This window comes from Diplotaxodon limnothrissa, linkage group LG19, assembly GCF_057381915.1.
Source record: "Diplotaxodon limnothrissa isolate DT_005_m linkage group LG19, D_limnothrissa_male_GT1.1, whole genome shotgun sequence".
In the NCBI taxonomy this organism is placed as follows: Eukaryota; Metazoa; Chordata; class Actinopteri; order Cichliformes; family Cichlidae; genus Diplotaxodon; species Diplotaxodon limnothrissa.
The window spans coordinates 6,252,989-6,279,817 of NC_140614.1; the positions used below are offsets into that span (position 1 = coordinate 6,252,989).

Sequence of the window (26,829 nt, forward strand, 5' to 3'; positions counted from 1 at the left end):
TTTGATAAGAGTTAACAAAGTCGGTCTCATTAAGAAGAGACATACATGTGGACTAGAGCAGGGCGATATGGCCAAAAATATTTATCACGATATATATTTGAAAATTTGCGATAACGATATAACCGACGATATAATTGATGCGAGACAAAATACAACTCCACAACATTACTAGCGCAAAAAGACAACCTTCCATTTATTTTCACTTAAACAAGAAGCTGGTTTTATGTACATTAAAGCTTTATAAAAATGTAACAGTGCAAATGCAAATTCCTTGCTGAAAGTTTAACCAAAAGGCATTTCCAGTAGAAATGGGCTGACATATCCTGAGCATAACCATGTATAATATCCACTGAAGTTAAAAAGAGGTGCTTTGCAACATTAAACTGCAGTGTGCAGTACGTATTTTTCGGACCATAAGGTGCACGGGATTATAAGGCACATTAAGCGAAACAAAGCAGTCAGATAAATCAAACTTTATTAAACTCATTCTTCTTGCTTCCTCCACTTCTGTACCATTGATTCATTAATGTTGAATTCTCTGGCAGCTGCTCTATTCCCATGTTGTTGCAGTATATTAATGACTAACCTCGTATTGTGGATGGATTATCTCAGTTGTTTGGTCCGTTTACAGCATCCTGCTGTACGTTTGATTTTTTTCAGTAATCTCTCAGTCAGAACATGCAATATCATGTTTAGGTAACTAGCGAAACTAGCGAGCTAACTTCCGCTAGCTTCCTGCTAACTTCTAACTCCGTTAAATGTAATAAATTTTGTTTTCATGGATGCCTGGAAGTTAAACTTCATAGTTACACCTGGTAAAGCAGCAATGCTGATCGTTTTATTAAAGATGAAAGAATTTAGACAGTTTTTAACTCTCAGTGATGCTGCAGTGTTCGTTTGACCAGAAGGATACGGAGTTTAGGACCCAGATTACTCCCAGATTTAAGAGCATCTTAGTCCGACAATTAGGGCTGGGCGATATGACCCAAAATTCATATCTCGATATTTTTTAGCTGGATGGCGATATAAGATATATATCTCGATTTTTTTTTTTTTAAGCCATAAGTTAAGAACAAAAAGAGAGTTCTTAGTCACACTGTGTCCCAGATGTCACACGGGCACTTTTATTTACATACAGCGTAGATATTACTCAAAAATAAATTATCAGCATATATTAAATAATCATGGTCCATAAATAAAAGAAAACAATGTTGTTTTTGTGCATAACAAAAAGCTCACAATTGTGCAGTCAAAATGTAAACTAATAGACGCTGAGCATAATAACAAAGAGACAGATTTCACAGCTGCACCACGTCTCTGAACAGGTGCCATTTGTGGTCCTTATACACACACACAGTACGTATCACTCCGCGAGGCTCCTCCTCTGTAGCCGTAATTCTCCGACAATCCATCAAGCGGTGCAGCTCCGTAGCTTAGCAAAGTCATATTAAAACATTTTTTGACAGATTGCTGAGCGCTGTGTACCACATAAAATCGGTTCGCGGTCAGTAAGCACAACCAGAATTCATACATAAGGCGCACTGTCGATTTTTGAGAAAAGGAAAGGATTTTAGGCCGTGCAGCCCCTCTGGGCTGCATGTCGTTAGCGCGGTTAGCTCGCTAACACGTTGACGCCATCCAGCCCCACGCACGGTAACTCGCTAACGGAGATTTTCCGCTTTCATCTTGTCATTGCCTGCAGGTGAAGCTATGGGGGAGTTGTGTTCAGTGCAGGAGAGGCGAGGCCGAGTAACGTTGCGTAGAGACAAAAGTGGACGAAAGAGAGGCAAACCTGCGGCTCCACAAGTATAATTATAACGTAACATAGACTATATCGATATAAACGATATTGTCACATCTTATATCTCGTATGAAAATATATCGATATTTTTTAAAAACTCGATATATCGCCCAGCCCTACCGACAATAACGATGGCCGCTTGCATGTTCTGCAAAAAAATGTGCTTTGTCGTGTATCTGACGGACAAACACCAAACCAGTTCCACATCACTGAAGTTGCACCATTTGTACAAACCAATTCTGGTTCATCTGTTTCACTCAACAATCGGCCATGTGCGTATGAAAACAAAGGCACTGCGCATGCGCGTTTTACTCATATTCTATCGCGATATTTCATTTTCCTATCGTTGCCTAACATTATACCGGTATTACCGTGAACGGTATAATATGGCCCAGCCCTAATGTGGACAGCATTGTAATTCATTGTATTATTCTTAGTGAATCTAATGTATCACCTGCCACACACATCTGGACTGATGTGGTTTACACTAAACTCTGTTAGGTTTGCTTTGTATGTGGCTAAATGTACTGCTTCATGGTAGTTTTTGTTATCTAGTAGACTATGAACACATAATTAAGTACTCTAAAGCTGAAGTGTAGACATATGTAGATGCTGCAGTGAGGATTGTGAGACTTCTGACTTCTTGCCAGATTTAAAGCATGCTGGTCTGGTTAAAGATGCAGTGTTTGAAGATTGTTCAATGGAGAAATGCATCAGAATAGTTGACAAGGAGGTCCATGGTTGTGTGTAATAATTCCCCAAAAAATGTTTTGTTAAATTTTAACCCTGTCAATCCACTCGAAGAAAGTGTTCGAAGAAAAACTGAAGTACTGAAGCAGAGGCTCAAATATTAAGGCATGAATTGAAATGTGGTTTTGGAAAGTTGTTTAAACTGACACCTAGTTTCAGTTAAAATGTTTACGTGTACATAAGATTTAGACTTTAGACAAGAGGGAACAGTTCCCTGCATTGAAGCATCCCTCATGTAAACAGCAGTTATCATCTATATGTTGGGTCAGAACCCCAATTTCCAGTCACTGGAATGAAGTTCCCGCTTTCTTGTTCCAGGTGTCTCACAACATATTCCGGACCCTTCCGCCCAGTGACAGTAACGAGTTTGACCCTGAAGAGGATGAGCCCACACTTGAGGCCTCCTGGCCACACTTACAGGTAAAGTAAGTGTGTGTGTGTGTGTGTGTGTGTGTGTGTGTGTGTGTGTGTGTGTGTGTGTGTAATGACAACCCTTTAGGGGTACTTTGGTGTAATTTCTTTACTAACGTCTGCTAAGTTTGTCTATATACCCACATTTCTGTGCAGTTATCAGTGAGTTGCCAGGTAAAGCTCCTTAGAACAGGCTGAAGCAAGAGCAGTGGTGGGTAGAGTTCAGGAGGAAGTTAAGAGCAAAGTAGTACTGGAGAGTTATGGGAAAGATGGCCAACCAAAGGAGGCAGTCATTATGATACAGGTGTTTGATCTAGTTGGAGGAAGGGTGTCAAGGAGTCTTGAGATGTAAGGAGAAAATTTAGGAATCTAAAAGGAGGGAATATAGGCATGAGCAAACAATGCAGTGTTTAATAAGAAATGTGGCAACACGAGGAGGCGCTAAGCTGGGAAGGTTGTACCACAAGTTAAGGTGATGGAGAAGTGAAGAGAGTGTGCTGAAAAGCTGGAAGTAGAGAAGGTTGGACTATCCTGAGATAGGAAATCATAAAATGGAAGGAACTGGCTAGGATCAGGTGAGGATGGCAATAAGGCAGCAGGCCTGCAGAAAGTCTTTGTGGACCGTAGCTTTGCAGATAATGATGTGATTTGAAGTGAAAGTTGGCAGCAGGTAGAGGGGTGGAGGTGTGCCCTGGAAAGTCCACGTGTGGAGAAGGGTGTATGTGGCTGCCTACAAGAGCAAGACCAAATTGTACTGTTGTGTTTGAATACATAATACATGAAAGAGCTGTAGCACGCTAATTAGTGAGCTTTAGAGGTGTTTGCAGGCCTGTTGCTGAATCTCAAACAGAAGCAGGCTAGCAGTGCCCCCATGCTTCTAGTCTTATGATGGTTGTGAGAGTGGTTATTTCATTCTTATATGGAAAAATGGATGATGATATTTCCCAGAATATACATTTAAACTCCATTTAACTTAAATGGACTTTTTTTTCTCTACCTTGCTCATCCCAGATTACTCTGCTTTTTGTGACTTTTGAGCCGTTTCTCCCTTTAATCCAGTTCTGTTTGAGTATTTATGGGCTTAATTCAATGCACTAATATCTGAGAAGAAGCGATGAGCCTTTGGACTTTTCTATTCTTTTCCACCTGTTATCATGTGAAACAAAGTTTTGTTTGCGTCGGAGGTTAACATGAATTCTTTATCAACCGTGTTTCTTTCTCCAGTTGGTATACGAGTTCTTCATTCGGTTCTTGGAGAGTCAGGAATTCCAGCCCAGCATTGCCAAAAAGTACATAGACCAGAAGTTTGTCCTACAGGTGAGTTGTTGAGTCACCTTCAGAATTCTGCTTTTCTACTTCATCATCTTCTTTACTGTCAGTTTAGCGTTTTCGTATCTTTCTTTGCTTTTAAGGCACGTTGCTTTTTTCTGCCTTACTCCCTAAAATTGACTTTTCTCCCCCCTCACCTTGTGTCCAGCTCTTGGAGTTGTTTGACAGCGAGGACCCTCGGGAGAGAGACTATCTGAAGACAGTCTTGCATAGAATCTACGGCAAATTCCTGGGGCTGAGGGCTTTTATACGAAAACAGATCAATAATATTTTTCTACGGTGAGTAAACATGAATTCTTCAGATGCCTGGGCTGGAAAAAGCTTGTGTTTGTATGTGAGTGGAATTTTTTTCACGATAAGAAGGAAGCCACGGTAGAAAGTTGCCAGTCAACAGAGTGGAGCTAAAAATTCGAATAGACAAGGCTCACAAATAAAAGCAAAGAGCTGAATTCTTGATGTCTGCTGTGAGGGGATCAGATGGCTCTCTTATTCAGTAGAGAATATTTGCTGGCAGAGCTTTGCTCCACTTCTCACCTTATAGGGAAAGGTCACTGAAAATCAATACAGACTTGTTCTGAGCGATCTCCTTCATCTTATGATGTGTACCCTGTTCTCCTGGATGACGGTGCTGTTCAAGTGAAAATGATATGAGCTGTAAGCTATGGTCTTGTCAGCTGAACACCTGTGGGAAATATGGACCAATGTCCTACGCCCTTTGCACACATGCACAGCAGCCCCGAGTTTTCGTAGACATCATCCAACAAATGCCAGAAAGCACAAATGTTGTTAAGCAGGCTGAGTCCTGCACCCTGCACCAAACTTCTGATTGGATCGTATGCAAGAATAGAGCAGCTAATTGTTCAGTGAAGTCATATGAGTGGGTCACATTTCCTCCATAAACCAAACATTTCTATTAGTGGAAACGCAGCTAAAGTGGACTGTCTCCTGCTGTGTGATGCATGTGAAAAATGACAACTCTGATTAGCGTCCCAACCTGATTTCTCCTGTTGGTGACATCACGTGGAAGTTTATGTCCTCTTCATCATCATCTCCTTCCCCTTTTTCGTCTTATAATAATTCTTGACCTTCTTCCTTGTTTTTCACCTCATTCTTCACTTTCATCACCTTTTTTCATCTTGTTTTTCTTCCTCCTCACCTCACCTTCCCTTCACCTTCCCTTTGATGTTCCTCTTCACTTTATTCTTCTACACCTTCTTTTTCACTCTTTTTCTGTTCTTTCTCACAATCATCCAAACTCCAAATTACAAAATATGTTTCAGAAGAACGAAGTTTATCCCTGCCATCTATAGAGTCAGTACCCAGGCACAATGACACTGTTGAAAGCCGATGACGGTTTTTCCTTTAATATAATTACATTTGTGTCAGTGTTCCTCAGAAGTTTGTAAAGGCCACAATAAAGAGAATATGGGACTCAAACGTGGAGAAACCCACCCCAGAATAAGTGATCATGGCACTGTGTGTCTGCTGAATGTGTAAATGAATAAAGTATGCGCTTACCCAAAAGAGCCAGTTATTGCAAACAAGCTTACACTGAGAGTTTACGGAGACTCTTCTGCTTCTGTTCTGATTATTTGTACAGCCAAAGGATGAGAAGGATGTTAGAAATATCTGTGGCTGTTGGTTCAAACCTGGATCTCCTCTTTGTGTGTGTGTGTGTGTGTGTGTGTGTGTGTGTGTGTGTGTGTGTGTGTGTGTGTGTGTGTGTGTGTGTTTTGTCATTATTTGTGTTAATTTACAAATTACCTGTTTTTTGCCATTCTTTGAGAGTTTTAGTGCTTGTGTCTTTTCATCGTGTGCCTTCTCTCATCTCCTCCTCGGTCTGCCTCCCTCGCTGTCTGTCTGCAGTTTTGTTTATGAGACGGAGCACTTCAACGGGGTGGCTGAGTTGCTGGAGATCCTGGGGAGGTATGTGGGGGGCCTCTGAGCCTCAGACACACATTTACATTCTGCTCTGTTATTGCTGATGCTTTTAGCCTGAGTGACTGAGACCTGAGAGCGACAGCAGAACTCAACTCAACTCTGCTATCTTGCTGTGGTTTTGTAGATGTAACAATGAGGATTTTTTGTAACATCTTTAATTTAATCAGGCAAGCTGGAGTTAGTTTTTTTTTAAGATACCCAAGGAGGCTAAAGACATGGAACTAAAACGCTGAATGATTAGGTTCCATAAAAACAGGATTTTAACAGAGCAGAGTGAATTCCAGCAGCACGGTTTGACTTGGAGATGAGAAGTAAATTAATCCTCCTTTCAGCTTAACAGTCTTTTTAAGCAGTGAAGCAAGATAGAAAGTACATTGACTTTGTGATTCGAGTTGTTTGAGGTCAGACAGAGAAAAGGGCATTTTTCTGTAATGCTTTATTTGTTAATAAAAATATTTTAATATCCAGAAACGTATCCAGATAACCTCCTTGGAACGTCTTCAGTGCTCTGGAACCTGCAGTGTTTTACACAGACATTACTTAACATTTGGGTGCCCACTCTGACCATTTTAAAAACATTTTGTAATCAGACTTTGAACTTAAATAAGAGGAAAGTTGGGAGAGGCAATCTCTAGCGTCAGCTCTTTTGAGTTTGCTTTTGTACCATTTTTCCACATCGTTCAGCCGCTTCTTCGGAGAAGATCTCATCCTGTGGTCACACTGATTGGACTGCAGCTAGCAACAGCAGTCTCTGTTCTCCTCTGGAGCTCCACTGTGAGCTGAGGGCCATTCTAACTAGAAACTGCAAAAAGTTGGAGAACTGGCCCATGTGACCTTTTGCCAAGGTCGTCGAGGTTGCATAACAACAAGGACTTCAGGGGTGCATTCACCACCTGCAGTCTGAGACAGTAGCTTTGGACTGCAATGAGACTCATTCAAAATAGAGCCAATTGAAATAATTGCAAAGAACGTAAAAAATAAAAGTATTATTTAGTAGCTCAGTTAGGAATGCATGCTTGTGTGTTTGTGCCACAAACAGAGGGTTAACCCGCGGAAAACACTGATATGTATATGACGTTAAGGTCGGCAGATAACAAATTACACGATGTGTTTCATGGAACATGATCCGCAGTCCGACCTCTGACAGTCATACATTTTTGTTGTTGACTATCAAAGCTTCAACTGATTGTCAGGGAGAGCCTGGACGAGCGTGACAAACCAATCAACCAACATTAGATGAAGTCAAACCAACTCCAGAAGAAACACTCCAACTATGGGAATGAGACGGGCTTCTCCTTGGAGAGCTTGCTGGCACATACATTCAATAACATCTCTGACATTTGTCTGGCACACAGCATAGACACGGAGCACTGTCGCTTAAACAAACACGAATCTGATACAACACAATGTAAAACAAACAGGATTGTTGCGATTTTTGTGAGGATCATCAGGTCTGTGTTTCTTCCCCAGGCCACATCACCCGTATAAACAGTGTTCTTTTGGTCTGCAGCTCATTGATCTTCCACTTGCTTTCATAGGGTCACAATAAAGTTCTTTTATGTGTTCTTGTTTAATTTATATTCACATTTTCCTCTTTGTCTCCTCCTTCTCTCTTCCAGTATAATCAATGGTTTTGCTCTGCCACTGAAAGCAGAGCATAAACAGTTTCTGGTCAAAGTGTTGATTCCCCTCCACACTGTCAGGAGTCTGTCCCTCTTCCATGCACAGGTAACAATAGTGTGTATAGAGTATGTGGGTAAAAGCTAATATCTGCCACCTTTAGATTTGGTGGAATCCCAGGCGTAGTTTATCCACAAACAGAACTTGGAACCTCGAAAAGTATCCTGTTTGCTTTTTAAGGTGTGCTTTCGTGCTATAGCTTATGTGTATGTTTGTGTGTTTTTATACACGGAAGGAATCTAAATGTGTAATAATATTATAGTTGACAGCAGCCGTGAAAATCAGCAGAAACACAGTGGTTTAAAAAGTAAAATCATTTGAAAGCTCTTTCACTGCTGTGTTTGTACGTCTGAGCTGCTCTTGTAAGCCTTGCTCGAGGCTTAATGTGATGTTAGTTTTAACCTCCGGATTCCTCTCCTCACAGTTGGCGTATTGCATTGTACAATTCCTAGAGAAAGACCCAACATTAACAGAACCAGTAAGTATCTATGCACAACTCCTCCTATCAGTCATCTTTGTGTGACATTCATTTTTCATTCCCCCTCCCAGTTTGTCATGAAAGTGTTTCACATCAACGACAGAGTCAGAAATGTAAAGAATGACATTACTGTTATTATTATTTCAACTCAAATACTTGTATTTAAGAAAAAAAAAGGGGGGGTGGGGGGGTGGGAAAAGGAGCCAACTGTATGAACTGTGGCATCTTCTCTCAGGTCATCAGAGGCTTACTGAAGTTCTGGCCAAAAACCTGCAGTCAAAAAGAGGTGAGGCTCATTTGTTGCTAAATGCAAAAAAACCCCAAAACAACAACAATAACAATCATCTTGTGTGTTGTTGATATTGTCCCTCTTCCACGGCACTGCAGGTGATGTTTCTAGGGGAGCTGGAGGAGATTCTGGACGTCATCGAACCCACACAGTTCGTCAAGATCCAGGAGCCGCTTTTCAAACAGATCTCCAGATGTGTCTCCAGCCCACATTTCCAGGTCAGCGATGACTCATTGTGACAATGCCTACGTTTCCTGTGGGGTGGGGGTGGCCTAATTTGTATCATGGGGGACATTTGTGCTTAAACAGTTATTGGTTATTAAAGAGTGACGAGTGGTTATTGGTGGCATGAAGACATGGCTCAGTTAGTGTGCGTCCGTCTCGTCCCAGGTTGCAGAGCGAGCTCTTTACTACTGGAACAACGAGTACATCATGAGTTTGATTGAGGAGAACTCCAGCGTCATCCTGCCCATCATGTTTGCCAGCCTCTACAGGATCTCCAAAGAGCACTGGAACCCGTGAGTAGCATGACTTCTGTGTAATAGATGAGGCTTAATGTTTTCACTTTCTACTGATGTTCATTAGGAAATGTATACTTCAAGACCTGAGTAGAGTCACACATACAACCCTCTGTACCCCAGCAGAATTGCATTACAATGGTCCACATTCTTGAGAAAAATCTGAATTCCGAACAGCTAAATATAGCTTAAAAAACTGATATCAATTGGGAATTAGTGTTAATTTGAAGATCACAAGTAGATTGTTGAAACTGCATATGATCATTTAAGTTACTAGTCACCTCAGGATTCCTCTCCTAAGGCAAAGTCAGGGCTCTAACACAGGAAAACATGCATGCACGTTCATTTATTCCTGATTTTCAGCAAATTAGACTTTAGCTGGCCAGTGGTGAAAATATAAATTACTGAAAAATACTTCATTATCGTGTACCTGTTTTTTGGTTGTTTTATTCCGAATTTATTGCCAAGTGTTGATATTATTCAGATACGTTTGTAGACACAACCAGTCATCGAAACATGCCAGCTGGCTGTGCCTGTTGTGGGGTGCATGGGGCACATATGGATCTTAAAGAGGGTTATACTCCAGTGCTAATAGGAACAGCATGTTCCTGTTTTTAAGAATAAATGTGGAATGTTTGGAAAAATCTACAAATGGGCTTGATTTTGATCTCAAATGGAAAAAAATGTTTGTTAGTTTGCGAATCAGTTGGGCACACATCGCTGGATGTCTCCATAATTTATCCAAAAATGAAGGCTGGAAGCTCTGTGTCTGCCACCACAGAAGTCTGAAGGAGCAATAAAAATGTGCCGCTGTAAGTTGTCTTACTCTGTCTGTGCTTTTCCCCTCTCAGGGCAATCGTGGCGCTGGTATACAACGTACTGAAGGCCTTCATGGAGATGAACAGTACCTTATTTGATGAACTCACAGCCACTTACAAGTCGGACCGCCAGCGGTAAGAAGCTGCTCACATCAGCAGCAGCAGCAGGGGTGATAGGGACTCATGAATAATGTGATAGTTTGTGATGCCTCCAGGGAGCTGCTTAACACATTACAGGAACACACACAGTGCTACTATCACCCCACTGTCTCAGTCTCAGGATCAATATTAGATGTTGGTTAAAGAAAAGCCACACTGATAAATACTTTGAGTTAGAGCACCAGACTTCCGTTTAGAGTGACTGATTCAATAAAAACATTTCTTTATTTTTTTCACTTGGAGCTAATGCTTTTTTTGTGCTTAATGCTTATGTGTTTTTGTGTTCCAGTGAGAAGAAGAAGGAGAAGGAACGGGAGGAGCTGTGGAAGAAGCTGGAGGACCTGGAGCTGAAGCGGGGCCTTAGGAGCGACGGAATCATCCCAACTTAACAAAGACAGCGCCGCGCTCCCCTCTGTCCCTCCCCTGTCCTACTGCTCCTCTCCTCCTCCTCTCCCCGTCCGACTCCCCGCTCCTCCTCTGCCCTGATCCCGACTCTCCTGCCCTCGACATTAGCCATGTCTGCCCAGAGCTCCTGATACAGGCTGTCGTCTCTGGATCGACACAGAGCGCTCGCTGGTTTCTTAATTTTCTTTCTTTCTTTTTTTTCTTATGCTTTTTTTTTTCCTCCTGTGTTTGTGCGACTTACTTTACAGTAGATTCATTACGTCTGTTTTCATTATTTCAACAGCACTGTAAATAATTGTTTTTTTTTCTTTTTTTCTCCCTTAAACTGATATTATTGCAAATGGAAAAACAAAACAGTAATAATAATAATAAAAAAGGAAGAAAAAAATAGAAAATGAGAAAATCACTTGTGTGGGAGGGGAATTTAAACAAGAAAAAAAACTTTTTGGACTGTAGGACATGGAATGAACCCTTGGAAAATATTAAAAAAAAACACAAAAAAGAGAGGTTAGATTGATTTTAACTCTTCACCCCAGTCTTCTTCAGTGTAGTCCCATATGTCATTTTTATTTTCTTGGTTCTCCTCTTTGCTTTTCCTCTTGTTGCCTCCATCTTTCTGTTCCCTCTCGGTCTTACCAGGCCCCAAGTGAACCAATCACAGTCGCCCCATTCCATCCAAAGGACACCCCTAATCTCCCTGGCCTCACCAACCTGTCTGCGAATTCTGCTTCCTGTTTAAAACAGGCAATGAATCGAACAAACAAACACACATTAATCTGACAACAGGGCCTTTCACAGTGCACACAAACACACCACTGACTCTTTAAATGTGTTTACATGTGTGTCCATGCAAATCAGGAGAGTACATAACTACATAAATCCTGACTAAAACTGTCAAACTTGGGATTTGAAATGCTGAAAATTGAGCAGTAAGTGTAGGGTTCTTTTTTCCCCCCCTTTACTTTGGCGCCCTCTGGTGGTAGTGTCAATACAGATGATGTTAAAAACAACAACAACAAAAAGGCTCAAAACAAACTTTAAACGTGTGCAGTCATAAATGTTCCACACAGCAATAACTGAAATGGTGATGGGGGCTTTGTGCAAACTTTCTCCTGGTGCTTTTGTTTCACCTGTCCCATGAGACGAGTGTCTCTTTTGAGTCTTTTATAGTTATTCAGCATCTCATTTTATTAACTTCCCTGGCAATGTGGCTGGTTGCCCGATGTTATAACAGAAAGAGATTAACACATACAAACCAGAAACAATTTGAATCCAGAACCATCTGCATGTAAACACACTCCTATTCATTTCCCCCTCTCCAAAAAAAAAAGGCTACCTTCCATTAGCTGATTACGTTCCTTCTCTGTTTTTGACCCCGTCCCTCCTGCCATACCAGGTATCGCTGGTATCAGTCTGGCACTGGTACTGTCTGGCCATAACGGGGGACTCACAGCTAACGACAGACACACAACACACACACATGATAACGGGTCCTCAAAGGAGCGCCAAAAAAGAAAAGTACTCCTCGTGTGAAAAGACGAGCGCCTCGCATCACCTCCCGCCCCTCTCGCCTCGTCCCTCTAAGCCCACTGGGGGGGCGCCGCGTTGACTTTACAGTATTACAGCAACAGTGACAAAAAAAGACAACCCTGTAAATTGTTATTGAATGCAGTACACTGATAATCTTGTATCTTGTAGTAATTTAGCCTATGTTTTTTGCTTAGGAAACTGTGGAGAGGAGTATCCAGTATATAAAGAGGTATTATGGAACAACTTCCTGGTATTTATGATAGTGTTTCCCCTTCTTTTAGTCTGTTTCTTTTTTCTTTCTGTCTCACTCCTCCCGCTTCTCTTGGTTTTTATCTCATTTTGAATATTTTGATGAAGTTTCTTTTGACCATTTGAACATATATATATATATATATATATATATATATATATATATATATATATATATATATATATATATATATAATTTTTCTCTTTGTTTTTTTTTGTTGTTTTTTTTTTTAGTTGGGGAGGGGAGGGTGGGAGGGAAGGAAAGCAGGGAGGGGTGAGGGCAGGTAGGCAGGAGAGGGTCAGAGGGGGGAGGGAGGCGAGTGTAGAGGGAAGGCACTGAGCAGACCACTTTTGCCCTGTTGGGAGTCTTTGACAGTGAACCTCACCCCCTCCTCCCTTGCAGAATTAATGTGTGCTTTAGAATGGCCCAGATGTAATATGATTTAAAAGCTGAAAAAAAAAAGATAAAAAAGGGTTGGAGAAATACAAATGTTTAATTATTTTAAAAAATAAAGAGATATTAAATTAAACCTGTTTTGTGATAAAGCCCAGATGCTGAATTGCTTTATTTCACTGGGTTCACAGGGTGTGTGTGTGTGTGTGAATGTGTGTGAGTGAGAACTGAGATCCAATTTTACTTTTTGTATGTAGACACTTTGCAGCCTGTTGCAAAACTATATCATGTGTTCACATTTCTTTAGCTGGATTAAAACAAAACAAAAGTCCCATAAAATAGTATTTTTGCACTAACACAATAATTCTAAAGAGCTTTTTGCTGAAATGATCTACAGCAGATGAGCGGTACCTGAAAGTCATGTACTTAAGAAACAGCAAAACATCCAAAAGACCGGACACGGGACCTGAGAGATTCTTCTGGCCCTGCAGTTGATCATCTACCGAATCCTCAGCGGAATTGAAGGGTGACTGTCGCAGGGAGAAAGAGCTGAGGTATGCCAAATGACAGAAGGAACTGCAATGAAAATCAGTGGCAACATTATTATGTTGTGATGAGATCAAATTTGACATTTTTAAGTCAAGTCATCACAGTATATACGGGGGAGAGATGTACAGTAGTGAATGTCTACAACCTGTGGAGGCTCTATCGTGGTTTATGTCTACGTTTCAGTCAGTGGTATTGGAGATCTTGCCAAACCTGATGAAATTATGAACATAAAGTGATGCAGTACCATCAGGAAAGTTTCTAATGGGCTTCAGTTTTTAGCATGACAATGATCCCAAACACACCTAATGCAATAAATCATACCTGGATAGAAAGAAAAGCCACATAGATACACAATGAACACTCAAGGTGGGTCTCCCCACAGCTCGGACATCATCTTTAAAGCAGTGTGGGATCATCCTGACAGAGAACAGAACAAAAGGCAGCCAACATCCAAAAAAGATGTTTGAATGCCCTTCAAGAAGATTGAACTATTTCTGAAGGGTACTTTAAAAGAAATTGAAAGAATATTTACCTAAGAGAGTTCAGGCATTTGAAACATTAAACAAATCTGAAAGAGAAAGTTTTAGTAGACATTCACAGCATCTAAGAGGTTGCGCTTTAAAACACTTTAACCAAACTGGATCATTTGTATCCAAACCAAGATCAGGAAGACTTAAAGGAAGCATGTTTACCGGATGAACACATGCAGAAATAGTAAGACTCCATTTTTTACAGGTTGAGTTTGCCTACGAGAAAGAAGTATCTGTAAACCAAGACAGGAACCAACTCCAAACTATTGAGGTGGTGAGACTGGATGGCTGATGGGAGTTGGAACACCTGCAGTAACCAATCAGCACTATGTTCATCAGAGACCTGCTCCAGCCCTCTGCGTTCAAGCTGTGAGCAGAAAGCCAAAGAGCCCCAACACACCTCAAAGCTTTGAAGAGCTGTTTGAAGACCAAGGTGACTGTCATGGATTTTCTGAGCAGTCAAATGATCAAGACCAATGAGAGCACTAAAACAAGAAGAAACACCCCTGACACAGGAAGATCCTTGTCAGAGGTGAAACTTGCTGGTACCTTTCTATGGAGAGTTTACATGTTCTCCTTTTGCCTACATGGGTTTTCTCTGGATGTGCTGGTTTTCCCCCACAACCCAAAAACATGCCCAGAGAGCTCCTCTGAACTGAACTGTGGTGTGTTGCAGTACTTGAGGTGGTCAACAGAGGCCAGCAGAGACCTACAGTTTACAGGTTTAAACTCGATCTGGTGAGTCGGTCACAGTTAAAGCGACACTTTAAAAACCAAAGTTCATTCACACAAGCTGTTTGTTTATGTTTTATACAGGGAAATAAAACCTTTAAAAGAATAGACACTAAAAAACATCCACACCCCACAGAAAGGCCCGAGCCTATCAAGAGGTTCAAACCCAGAATTTTTCTTCCTGAGAAGTAATAATCCTTACCACTGTGCTACCGTGCCGCCTCATGTAGCACAGAATCTGAGCTCCTGTGTCTGTGCTTGATTCAGTGCTGGTCACACCCAGGAGACTGGGCACGCTGTGGACTGCCGTTAGGATCTAATTAGGATCATCAGTCAAACACTAAACCCTGGTGGCTCACATGAGGCTTCTTGCCTGGAATTTTCCCAAAGCCCCTGGACACATTTGGCTCTGAGCTCTTTACAGCAAAAAAAATAAAAGAATAAAGTAGTAACAACACTGCTGATAATTATATACACTCCTGTTTCTCCTCTCTGTACAGACTTTCTTTGATCCCAAAACAGTCACATAGGAGGGAAGAAGAAAAAGGAAGATCATTTGCATCTACGTATCTGCTGAATTCGTTCATCGGGCGAATATCTCCTATACTTTCCCATTTGAATGCATGGATTTCTGAGCCAGAGACAGCCAGGATCTGTGTATCTGAATGTTTCTCCAATCGTTTCCGTTTCATTTGCTGTAAAACCCAACTTCCTGCTTTCTTCTTTTACCAGCATTAAGCGGTGCCTTTATTTCTCCCGTGATATGAATTATGCAACAACAGTAACGATAAATGTTATCTTGCATGTGGCCTTCTCGGTGCATCACTGTACATTGTCAGAGTAGAAACTGGTAACCAAATAACAGCCAGACTGTGGGAGTGTCTATGCTGAGGTCACATGCCTATTACCAGCAATAAAGATGCATTTTTTTTCTGTTTTTGTCTTTTCTGTGCACCTTTTGTTATACTTAGTTTTAAGTCACATTGGCTATTAATAATATGTGTATTTGTGTAATTAAATTTAAATTCAGTAAATTAAAAGACCCTACAAAAACAGAGAAAACCCAACAATTAGACCACAATGTTTGAGGTATGGCTTCTAATGATACTGTCCAAGAGCAGCATGTATAAAGTAAACAGAATTGGTCCTAGCACAGAACCCTGTGGAACTCCATGATTAACCTTTGTGTGTGACGAGGACTCTCCTTTAACATGAACAAACTGTTCACGTTAGAGATGATTCAAACTACCGTTCAGTACCTGTAATTCCCACGGCATGCTCCAATCTCATGGGTTACAAGAAACGGCATTTGGATGCATTCTTACGTCAGTCCTGCACCTTTACTGCAACCTTTTATCCAGTTGTGTGAGACATATTAGATTGAAGCCATCAGAGACCGTCTCACTACATCAATGGTAGGAACAGAAAATCTCTTTGACTCTGACTTTTGTTTTTTTCTCCCTTTTTTCAAGCTGAGTCATGCCCTGTCTGTCTCTCTGTTAACATTTTTATTTTGGAGTTCACAAAGTTCCTGTTCTGCTGTTTCCAAGGGTTCCTCTCTAAAAACAGAAAACTCTTTCACTCTGCCCCTCTGTCTCTAATGCACCTCTCCTCCTCTTTCTCTGCTTCTGCCAAATCACTGCAGAGGAAGCATCCTCTCTACTTTTTCTCCAGCCCTCTCTCATTTCTTCATTTCATTTCGCCTTTATTGCTTCTTCCATCACATAGCTGGTTCTTCTCTCTTCATTTCTTTTCTCTCTTCTTTCATGCTGCAGTATTAATTTGTGGACCCCCCCAATAATTCCTCCTATTGTTTCCTTATTACCATTTTGCTTATATCGTCACCTCTTATCTCCTTCTTTGCCCTCCTTACTCTACCTTGCCACTTGCCTCTTTGTTTCCTCTGCTTTTCTTTCTTCTGATCTCTTTTCCTCATTTCTTTCAATTTACCCTCATTTCATTTTCCTTTCCTCCTTTGTTGTTTCCTTTGACTTCTCTTTACTTGTCTGTTTCCTCTCATTTCACTCCCTTACTCTCTTCTTCTTCTTCTTCTTCTTCTTCTTCTTCTTCTTTTACCCTCCTGCTTTCATTGTGACTTGTTTCTTCATCTCTTCTGTTTCCTGTTTCCTTTATATTTCCTTATACTCCCTTGTTTCCTTATATCCTACCCCTTCCTTCTTGTTTCCTTGTGCTGATCTCCACCTTTTTGTGTCAAAGTCCTGTTCTTCTCTCCTGTGATTTTCCATCTTTTGCATTTTCCTCTTGCTTATTCCCCTCCTCTCCTTTCTTTTCCCTCTTCATCAGTTTTCTCTTCTTCCTGTTTTTTCATTCCCCTCCTTTTCCTCTGTGGTGTCTTGCCCCTTCTCTCTTTCTCTCTCTCTCTCTCCATGTGTGGGGGGGATTAAGGTGGAGGAGGAGGAGGAGAGAAAAGCCCCGACAGTTATGAATGTGTGTATATTAATATAAGCCTCATAATCCCATATTGCCTCGGGCTAATCTTTGCCTTTTTGTTTTTTTCGATGTAAAAACAAGAGAAGCAGCCAAGAGTTCAATCCACATTAGCGCACTGTGATGTGGAAATGCAATGCCCACCAGTGCACAGAGGATATGTGCTTTATGAGGAAGATTGTTGTCATGTTAATGAACTCTGAATAAGTCATGTTCTTATACTTGTTTGATAAGAACGTGAATGAGATGAAAGCTTTTAATCTTGTCTCTCATCAGTGAAGACAGTGGTATTAGAGGGTACGAAGCCTCCCACTTGCCTGTCATAAATAAGGCTACCGGTGTAGCAACGAGCCCACACGCACATAACACAGCCATGAAAACACAACCTGTTGCTGTGTATTTATTTGGATTTGGAACATTCACGGAGGATTGGACCATCACAAATCTGTCAGCCTCTCTCAGCTCATCCCCTCAAGAACAGCTGATTGTCTTTTTTGTATAATAATTTTTTTTGTATAATAATAAATTATATTATATTTAAAGCCTTTCAAAGTTACATGGACTTGGAAGTACATAACAGTATGGAGAACTTTTTAATTCACCTCCAGTCACAGGAAGCAGAGATGATGTGATACTTCCAAACTTAGAAGATTAGGATCAGATTATCAGATTATTATAGAGCTTTTTGACCAGCCACCTTTCCCACATGAGCCCTGAAAGGCACATCTTAAAGTTTTCTCCAATGAATCATCAGCGAACAGACAAGACTCTACAGTATCAGTGCTTGTTTCTGTTTCTTTACATCACAGGCAAACTGGGAAAGTTGTGCCACAGACAACATGAGGCTTGAAGATGATTACAAGAATGTAACGTTGCCCTTAGGCTGGGACACTTGGAGTTGGTCTGAAGATAATTTTGTTGCCATTTTTCTTTTTACAGAACATTAAATATATAAAAATGTTCTTAGTATGAGTCGTTGTAACTGAAAAGGTTTGCTGTTTTTCTTCCCCTTTTTCCAGAAGTGATTGATTTAAGATGTACTGACCCCCTTAAGTGCAAGATCCCAGAGATTTTCTAACAAGTTTCAAAGTGAATTACTGTAATTTTCCAAAGTGAGGAAATGCTGATTGGGCTTTAGTGGTTGTTACATGTGACGCTGGAAGAAGCAGAACTTTTACTTCAGTAATGATACAAAAGAAAAGGTCATCAAAGTACAACACTCTGTGTGTACACTAAAGTACAACAATTGAGGTTGGGGGTTCATGTAACTCTTAGCAGTGGTGATGTTATTCACTATTCTGTAGATTATGTGTTCTTCTGCAGTGAAACAAACCTCTGATGGCACATGATTCCAACACCCCTTCACACTGCATAATGTTACTGAAATGTAACACTGTTTGTAAAAATGTCTGTGGTGTTCATTTTAAACTCTTCATTCTTAAGTAATGTTAAATTACCAAAAGTTTTCACTAAAAAGTTTTCAAATAAACCAATAAATATGTTTAAAAAGTACAAAACCCCCCACAAATGATGCCTTACCAGCCCTGAAATATCAGCATTTCATATAGAAACGCTTAAAACAACCCTTATGTTGGCTTATGAGACATACTGTGCATACATATGAGCAGAGATGAATCTGTTGTGCCACATTTCCTTTGGACATCAAAAGGCTTGAAGTAACACAACTCAGTGATGTTCATTGAGGTGCCTTCTGGATGCAAGCAGACCCTAAATGCATGATAATGGTGATCAAAAAGCATGGTTTCCATCAGTTTTCACCACAGTAATGCAATTTTCTCTTTCACAGCCATAGCCTTGATTTTACAAAACACAGTCCTCCCATTTGCTACTTCTGCGCACATGACAAGGTCATGATGATGTACCGTGATGTTTTATCCACGTAGCAGAAAGCACACTGATGGACAATACGGCTCCACGTTTTACAGCAATCAGCGGGCCTTGTTCCAGTTCTGCAAAAATCACCATCTTTCCTGGTCCTAAAGCTAATCTATCCCTGCCATGGAGTTTTGATACGTCATAGCCAGTGTCTTTTACTACATTACTGTCAGAGGGGCCATGTCCAACCACTGTCTGGCCATTTGGTATGTGCAGTCCTCTCCTGTGACACTTGATCCTTATTCTCACTATCAGCAGGGTAACAAACAGCCTAAGTGCAACATTTGCTTTCAGAAGCCAAAGGATGAAGGGCCATCTTGACTTCAGGGTCCTGCTCTCAGCTGTGCTTTCAGATGCACAACTCTCCTCTTGGTGCATATTTTATTCTAGGGATGCGTGCATGCTGTTTTACCTGTCTCTCAACAATCCTTCAAAGTGTCTGGCTTTGTGATACAGTGAAGTTCAGTCTGATGTACAGTAAAATGTATTAGACTGTGTGCTGTAGAGCACCAATCATTAACACACACACACACAACACTCAACTCAACAAAGTCTAAATGTAGCATTGCAGTTCACCTCCACTGGGTCTTATTAAAATATCTCCTCAGCCAGTCGTGTTTTTAAAGAAGTGCCAACATTAACTTATTATTATTATTATTATTATTATTATTATTATTATTATTCTTTTTTATTTTTTAGAATGAGTCTTCTTTCACCAGCACTCATGTCTAGATGAGAAGACAATCTAACTTTCCTCCTACATGTTTCAGTAGTGTAGATATTCCAAGTCAAAGAGTCACGAGACACTCCCACACTTTTACAATCAGCAGGTCTGAGTCTAGTTTGTCTGGTACATCAGTGAGCAACATGCTTTTGATGACAAAGAAATATAATTTGCAGCAGGCCAGGGTCTGTTTTCAGACTCCACATTGATTTAGTTTAACAGGAATACCTTATGTCTGTGAAGGTTCTCAGTCATCCAGTCTAAGGAGCTTGGAAAGAAAAGCGTCTGGACTTCTTTAGGTTTCCTTCAAGACGTTTTACCTCAGATCCGAGAAGCTTCTTCAGTTTTAAGAGCAGTTGGTGGAGAGTCCCAGGAATATGTGCCGTTTGTGTTCTTAATGGTTAACAATTCTTGTTGGAAATCGAAGTAAATGATCACAAAGACACAAAAAAAGGACTTCAGACAATTACAAAAAGATGGGAGACCAATAAAAACAAAAAATGTAAACAAAAAAGTGGTGCAGGCAGACCACTAAGAGACGACAAAGAAATAAAAGCAAACATTTTAACTTAAAAATGCAGATTCAGATTTTCTTCTTTCTTTTTCTCTTTATCTAAAGACTCATTTTAATTATTTAAGTTATCTCATTACATATTTACTTTGTTTTCCTTTCTCACAATCAAACCAGATATTGCACATATTTCAAGATTACACTGTGAAGCAAGACTATATTTAGATGTGCAATCCTACCTCTATCTAATTTAATTGTAATGACTTGAGCTGGAAATAATTAGTGTGTCTTCTTGCTTATTTACTTTTGAAAAATGCGGGGAAAATGCTACAAAGTCAAAAACCGAGGCCTCTGCATTATTAGTCTCTGAAATGTTTAATTAGGAGCATTTATTTGTTGCTGTTCCACCATCCTTATGCTGTATATTTCTGTGGTGCTAATTAATCCCAGTAAACTTCCGACCGGTGGCACTGACGTCACATCTTATGAAGACTCTAGAGCGGCTCTTCCTCAACCTCCTCCGACCACAGGTACAACATGCCCAGGACCCACTACAGTTTGCATACAAGGTGGGTGTCGGAGTGGAGGATGCCATCCTGTACCTCCTACACAGAGCCCACTCACACCTGGATGGGGGAAAAGGCACGGTCAGGATCCTGTTTCTTGACTTTTCCAGTGCCTTTAATACCATCCGGCCCTGTATGCTTCAGGAAAAACTGAACAGGATGGAGGTGGACCCCTGCCTGGTCGCTTGGATCTCCGACTACCTCACCGACAGACCACAGTACGTCAGGCTGAAGGACATCACGTCTGACACAGTGGTCAGCAGCACAGGAGCACCACAGGGAACTGTGCTGTCCCCTCTTCTCTTCACCCTGTACACCTCTGACTTCTGCTACAACTCTGAATTATGCCACATTCAGAAGTTTGCAGACGACACAGCCATCATGGGGTGTATCTGGGATGATCAGGAAGAGGAGTACAGAAGTCTGGTGAGGAACTTTGTCGCATGGAGTCACACAAACCACCTGCAACTCAACACCTCAAAGACTAAGGAACTGGTTGTGGACTTCGGGAGGTCTAGAGCAGGTCCACTGCCGGTTCAGATAGAGGGGGAGGAGGTGGAGGTGGTCAACAAGTACAAGTACCTCGGGCTGTGGGTGGACAATAAACTGGACTGGTCATGCAACACAGAGCACCTGTATAAAAAAGCCCAAAGCCGACTGTACTTCCTCAGGAGGCTGAGGTCTTTTAACATCTGCAGGAAGCTCCTGAGGATGTTTTACCAGTCGGTGGTTGCTGGAGTACTTTTCTATGCTGTGGTGTGCTGGGGGAGCAGCACAGCAAAGAAGGACTCATCCAGGCTGGAAAAACTGATCAGGAGGGCTAGCTCTGTGGTCGGCATGAAGCTGGACACTCTGGTGACAGTGGCAGAGAAAAGGACATTAAAGAAACTGATGGACATTATGGACAATGCTGGGCATCCTCTGCACACGGCCATTAACAACCAGAAGAGTCTGTTCAGTGACAGGTTGCTTCTCCCAAAGACAAGAACTAACAGACTTAAAAACTCCTTTGTCCCACACGCCATCAGACTGTTTAACTCCTCTCTGGAGGGGAGAGGGAGGGGAGACAGGAGGACAAAGGAGGGGGGAACAACTAAGCTGTAGTGCCTCTTCACCTCACTGTGCAATACCTTTTGTGCAATACTTTTGTAAATAGTCAACAGTGCAATAGACTCAATACTTGAAATGTGCAATTCATTTGTATTTTTATTTTTATTCCTATTTATTCTATTTATCCCCTTCGTATATTTTATTTATATTGTCTCTGTATTTATATATATGTGTGTGTGTGTGTGTGTATATATATATATATATATATATATAATATTCTGTAACTCTGTAACTTCTGTCGGTGCTGTGCTTTTTTGGAAATCGAATTTCCCAGAGGAACCCACCCGAGGGATTAATAAAGTTCTATCTAATCTAAACGTAGCAGACGCTCTGACGGTGCTCGGCTTATTTATTAGGAGGAAATGCTCGGAAACTAGGAAGCAGGCCAGGAGAGGTCGGAAATCCACCAAGGACTCTAAACATCCACTTTGGCTGTTTGAAGGCAGCGCAGCTAAATATTTAACACGGCTTAATGCACCGTGTTGAGAAACAGACTGTCAGATTGTGTAGAAACCTCCCAACCACTCCCCCACTCTCACACATCCCTTCTTCCGCCAACTCCCTGACCAAGCTCGGGGGCCAAAGCATTTTTTTAAAAGCTGTATCTCAGAGAGTTTTTCTCCTTGCTGCCATCTCATGTAGTAGAAAGAACACAGCACAGATGCAAAACTTCATGATCTGTAAAACCAGCAGCTTGTTTGTGTGCAGATGCACGGGACAGGTGCAGTGATGTGAGAGCATGTGAGACGATGAGTTTTCATGAGTTTTGTATGTTTCAGATTGCTCCTGTGCTGCTGGGGAATGTTTGGTCATGGCAATCCACGACCTCACGTCTTACAGAGTCATGTTTTCTCTTATTATCTTCTCCTAATTCGCAGCTTCTGTGATCTTGTACATGATCTTCTCTTCTGCTCCCAGTAAAAGAACTGCTGCTCCATTCTCACCGTCACTTCCCTGCGATGCATCGTTCTTGCCTTACGTTCAAGCTATATGTAAGCCATCTAGTTGACATGGAAACTGAAAACGAAGCCATGAATAGCCCACATTGGGCGACAAGGTGACTCACTGTGCATCTTCCTGCCTGGAAAATGTCTCCCTGTGACCAAACATCTGTTTATTTGAAGTTCCTGCTATTACCTAACAACCAGCCAGCTGAGAGCTTGCTGATGTAAATAATCATCAGTCATTCCAGTAGCTTTTTGTGAAGTCTGTTCTTTTTCCCTCAGGTGGAAAGTGAAACGGTGTAATCAGCTGGGGAAATGCTTACGTGGAGACATAAATGAATAACTTACAGTGGGGCAAAAAAGTATTTAGTCAGCCACCGATTGTGCAAGTTCCCCCACCTAAAATGATGACAGAGGTCAGTAATTTGCACCAGAGGTACACTTCAACTGTGAGAGACAGAATGTGAAAAAAAAATCCATGAATCCACATGGTAGGATTTGTGAAGAATTTATTCCTAAATCAGGGTGGAAAATAAGTATTTGGTCAATAACAAAAATACAACTCAATACTTTGTAACATAACCTTTGTTGGCAATAACAGAGGTCAAACGTTTACTATAGGTCTTTACCAGGTTTGCACACACAGTAGCTGGTATTTTGGCCCATTCCTCCATGCAGATCTTCTCGAGAGCAGTGATGTTTTGGGGCTGTCGCCGAGCAACACGGACTTTCAACTCCCGCCACAGATTTTCTATGGGGTTGAGGTCTGGAGACTGGCTAGGCCACTCCAGGACTTTCAAATGCTTCTTACGGAGCCACTCCTTTGTTGCCCGGGCGGTGTGTTTTGGATCATTGTCATGTTGGAAGACCCAGCCTCGTTTCATCTTCAAAGTTCTCACTGATGGAAGGAGGTTTTGGCTCAAAATCTCACGATACATGGCCCCATTCATTCTGTCCTTAACACGGATCAGTCGTACTGTCCCCTTGGCAGAAAAACAGCCCCATAGCATGATGTTTCCACCCCCATGCTTCACAGTAGGTATGGTGTTCTTGGGATGCAACTCAGTATTCTTCTTCCTCCAAACACGACGAGTTGAGTTTATACCAAAAAGTTCTACTTTGGTTTCATCTGACCACATGACATTCTCCCAATCCTCTGCTGTATCATCCATGTGCTCTCTGGCAAACTTCAGACGGGCCTGGACATGCACTGGCTTCAGCAGCGGAACACGTCTGGCACTGCGGGATTTGATTCCCTGCCGTTGTAGTGTGTTACTGATGGTGACCTTTGTTACTTTGGTCCCAGCTCTCTGCAGGTCATTCACCAGGTCCCCCCGTGTGGTTCTGGGATCTTTGCTCACCGTTCTCATGATCATTTTGACCCCACGGGATGAGATCTTGCGTGGAGCCCCAGATCGAGGGAGATTATCAGTGGTCTTGTATGTCTTCCATTTTCCGATGATTGCTCCCACAGTTGATTTTTTCACACCAAGCTGCTTGCCTATTGTAGATTCACTCTTCCCAGTCTGGTGCAGGTCTACAATACTTTTCCTGGTGTCCTTCGAAAGCTCTTTGGTCTTGGCCATGGCGGCGTTTGGAGTCTGACTGTTTGAGGCTGTGGACAGGTGTCTTTTATACAGATGATGAGTTCAAACAGGTGCCATTCATACAGGTAACGAGTGGGGGACAGAAAAGCGTCTTACAGAGGACGTTACAGGTCTGTGAGAGCCAGAGATTTTCCTTGTTTGAGGTGACCAAATACTTATTTTCCACCCTAATTTACGAATAAATTCTTTACAAATCCTACCATGTGAATTCATGGATTTTTTTTTTTCACATTCTGTCTCTCACAGTTGAAGTGTACCTCTGGTGCAAATTACTGACCTCTGTCATCATTTTAAGTGGGGGAACTTGCACAATCGGTGGCTGACTAAATACTTTTTTGCCCCACTGTACATAGATTTTCTTTTCGTAATCATCAGCTGGACACTGGCAGAAGCAAGGCAGGATGGTTATTCACCCAAAGTTTGCTCAAGTTTCTGCTTGAACTGCTGCTTCTGAGTATATCTTCCTAATAATTTAAGAAGACTTTTTCCAGCCATCTGTTTTCCACCCATCTCATCAACAGCCTGTTCAGCTTCAAACTTAGCAGGTGTATTGCTCTTGACCCAAGTAAGTTCAGTGCTGAGTTTGAGCTCGTTTTGACAACTTGACAAGAAGTGGTTCTCATGTTTTAGCTACTTGCTGCTCTGTTATCAGTGCTTCAGCTACAAAAACTGGGGTTCATGTTAAAAGAATGCAAGTTTACACCCTTTCAAAACAGTGACCACATGTTAACATGCCTTTATGGCCAATGCCCTGAGGACAAATTCTCTAAGCTTCTTCGCTGTTTTCTTGGTTCCCAGGTTGACAGACAGTGATGGCAACAGTGGAGATTTAAAATGCACTTTATCACTCTGGCACAAAAAGCCATTTTAGACCCTTTAAACTGTTACAGAGTGTTGTTATATTTCAGGTGAAGTTGGGTGATACTGTGCATGTGCTGATAAAGGATTTTGTTCTGATGATAACTCTGAAAACAGTTCACGATTTTCACCTCTGGGGACCATGAGTACACCACGCCAAGGACCTTTAATACCGACACAATGTAATGGAGGAGTTTGTCTAAGGAATTCAACATCAGCTTTACTGATCTTGACTTACTGATCCTCCACTAATCTGACAAGCATAAATATGTGAAGCAATTTCTATAAAAGACATTAGCTAAAGAGGAAATTTCTTATCACTGTGATTCGAATGGAAATACCACAAAAAGCCTGAACAGCGCTGATCATAACGTGGAAATTCATGTACATATATTCATGTATTCATGTACATTTGGTCAAATTACAGTATGCTTGATGCTGTTTCTGCTACCCCTCAGTGCAGCATTCAACCCTGTTGGCCACAATATTTTGCTGCAGAGATCACAACGTGTCATTAATGCTTTTCTTGGGTAATATTATTAGAACTAGAATTGTAGTCTTAAAGACATGAAGACCTGGATGATCTGGAAAATATCCAACTTCTAAATTCAGACTAAACTGTTATTGTGAGTTATTGTACTCTGTTCTAAAAATCTCAGAAACACGATGTGTAGCTGATACTTACTTTAGATGGCATTACCTTGACCTCCAGTAATACTGTCACGAACCTTGGAGTCATTTTTGACCAGGATGCCTGAGGCTTCTTTTTGTTAAAAGGGAGTTTTTTCTTCCCACTGTTGCTAAGTGCTTGCTCATAGGGTTGTATGATTGTTGTCTTTCTAATATTGGAGGGTCTTTACACTATAATATAAAGCATCTGGCTTGTGGCTTTCTTCCTTCTCAAGTAAAGAAACCTTATAACACTCATCCCTCTTGCTGACCGTCTTCAAATATGGCTAACGTTTGATATCAGGCTTCTGTTTCCCACTGCTGAGACTGTGCGTCTTTACACTGCTGCAACTGCTACTGTATATCCGAGATTAGGAGGAGAGTGATTAACTAAAAGCTCCAAAATGAGCCTATTCAAGCTGCAACATTCAGATGTAGGAAAGGGGATTCAAAGAGAGAGAGAGGGGGTGCAAACTGCAGCGGGAGCAGAAACAGCTGTAATTAAGCACCAATTCTAAAAACAGTAAGGCAAAGTCATCACAGGCAGGTTACCTCAGGTGGCTAATCCAAATGCTTCAACAAAGCTTATGCCTGGGAGAAAAAAACCACAAAAAACAAAACATTTACATTTCAGATTCAAGAAGTAGTAATTAGCCTACAGCGGAAAAAGCTTTGTTAAATGCCACAGCAAGCTGTTCATGCACCCGCCAGCTGACACAAAGTGGCTATTAGGTGTTAGATCCAAAAACAGGAAAGCAGAGAGAGACAGAGGAAGTCCCATAATAAGAACAGCAACAAGGCAAAACACTGAATTATAGTACTGTTGTATAATATCAAAGGCAGCATTAATAGCTCACACTTGATCCAGTTCTGTCTTCTCTCTGGTTGTTCTATTGTGTTTTACGCTGTCACACTCTTATCTGGCACTGTGTG

General features: G+C 41.4%; 1 protein-coding gene across 3 annotated transcripts in view; it reads left to right on the plus strand.

Annotated features, from left to right (window-relative positions):
• Positions 1–12,472, plus strand: part of ppp2r5eb (protein phosphatase 2, regulatory subunit B', epsilon isoform b) — a 52,124-nt gene extending 39,652 nt beyond the window's left edge. For all 3 annotated transcript variants that reach the window (XM_085343137.1, XM_085343138.1, XM_085343139.1), the window contains 11 exons: positions 2,870–2,971; positions 4,187–4,279; positions 4,440–4,570; positions 6,158–6,217; positions 7,852–7,960; positions 8,337–8,390; positions 8,626–8,676; positions 8,778–8,897; positions 9,070–9,197; positions 10,049–10,150; positions 10,464–12,472. In XM_085343137.1, coding sequence (XP_085199263.1) covers positions 2,870–2,971; positions 4,187–4,279; positions 4,440–4,570; positions 6,158–6,217; positions 7,852–7,960; positions 8,337–8,390; positions 8,626–8,676; positions 8,778–8,897; positions 9,070–9,197; positions 10,049–10,150; positions 10,464–10,563 — 1,050 coding nt within the window. In that variant the 3' untranslated portion in view covers positions 10,564–12,472. The remainder of the gene's footprint in view (positions 1–2,869; positions 2,972–4,186; positions 4,280–4,439; positions 4,571–6,157; positions 6,218–7,851; positions 7,961–8,336; positions 8,391–8,625; positions 8,677–8,777; positions 8,898–9,069; positions 9,198–10,048; positions 10,151–10,463) is intronic.
• The last annotated feature ends 14,357 nt before the right edge of the window (positions 12,473–26,829 follow it).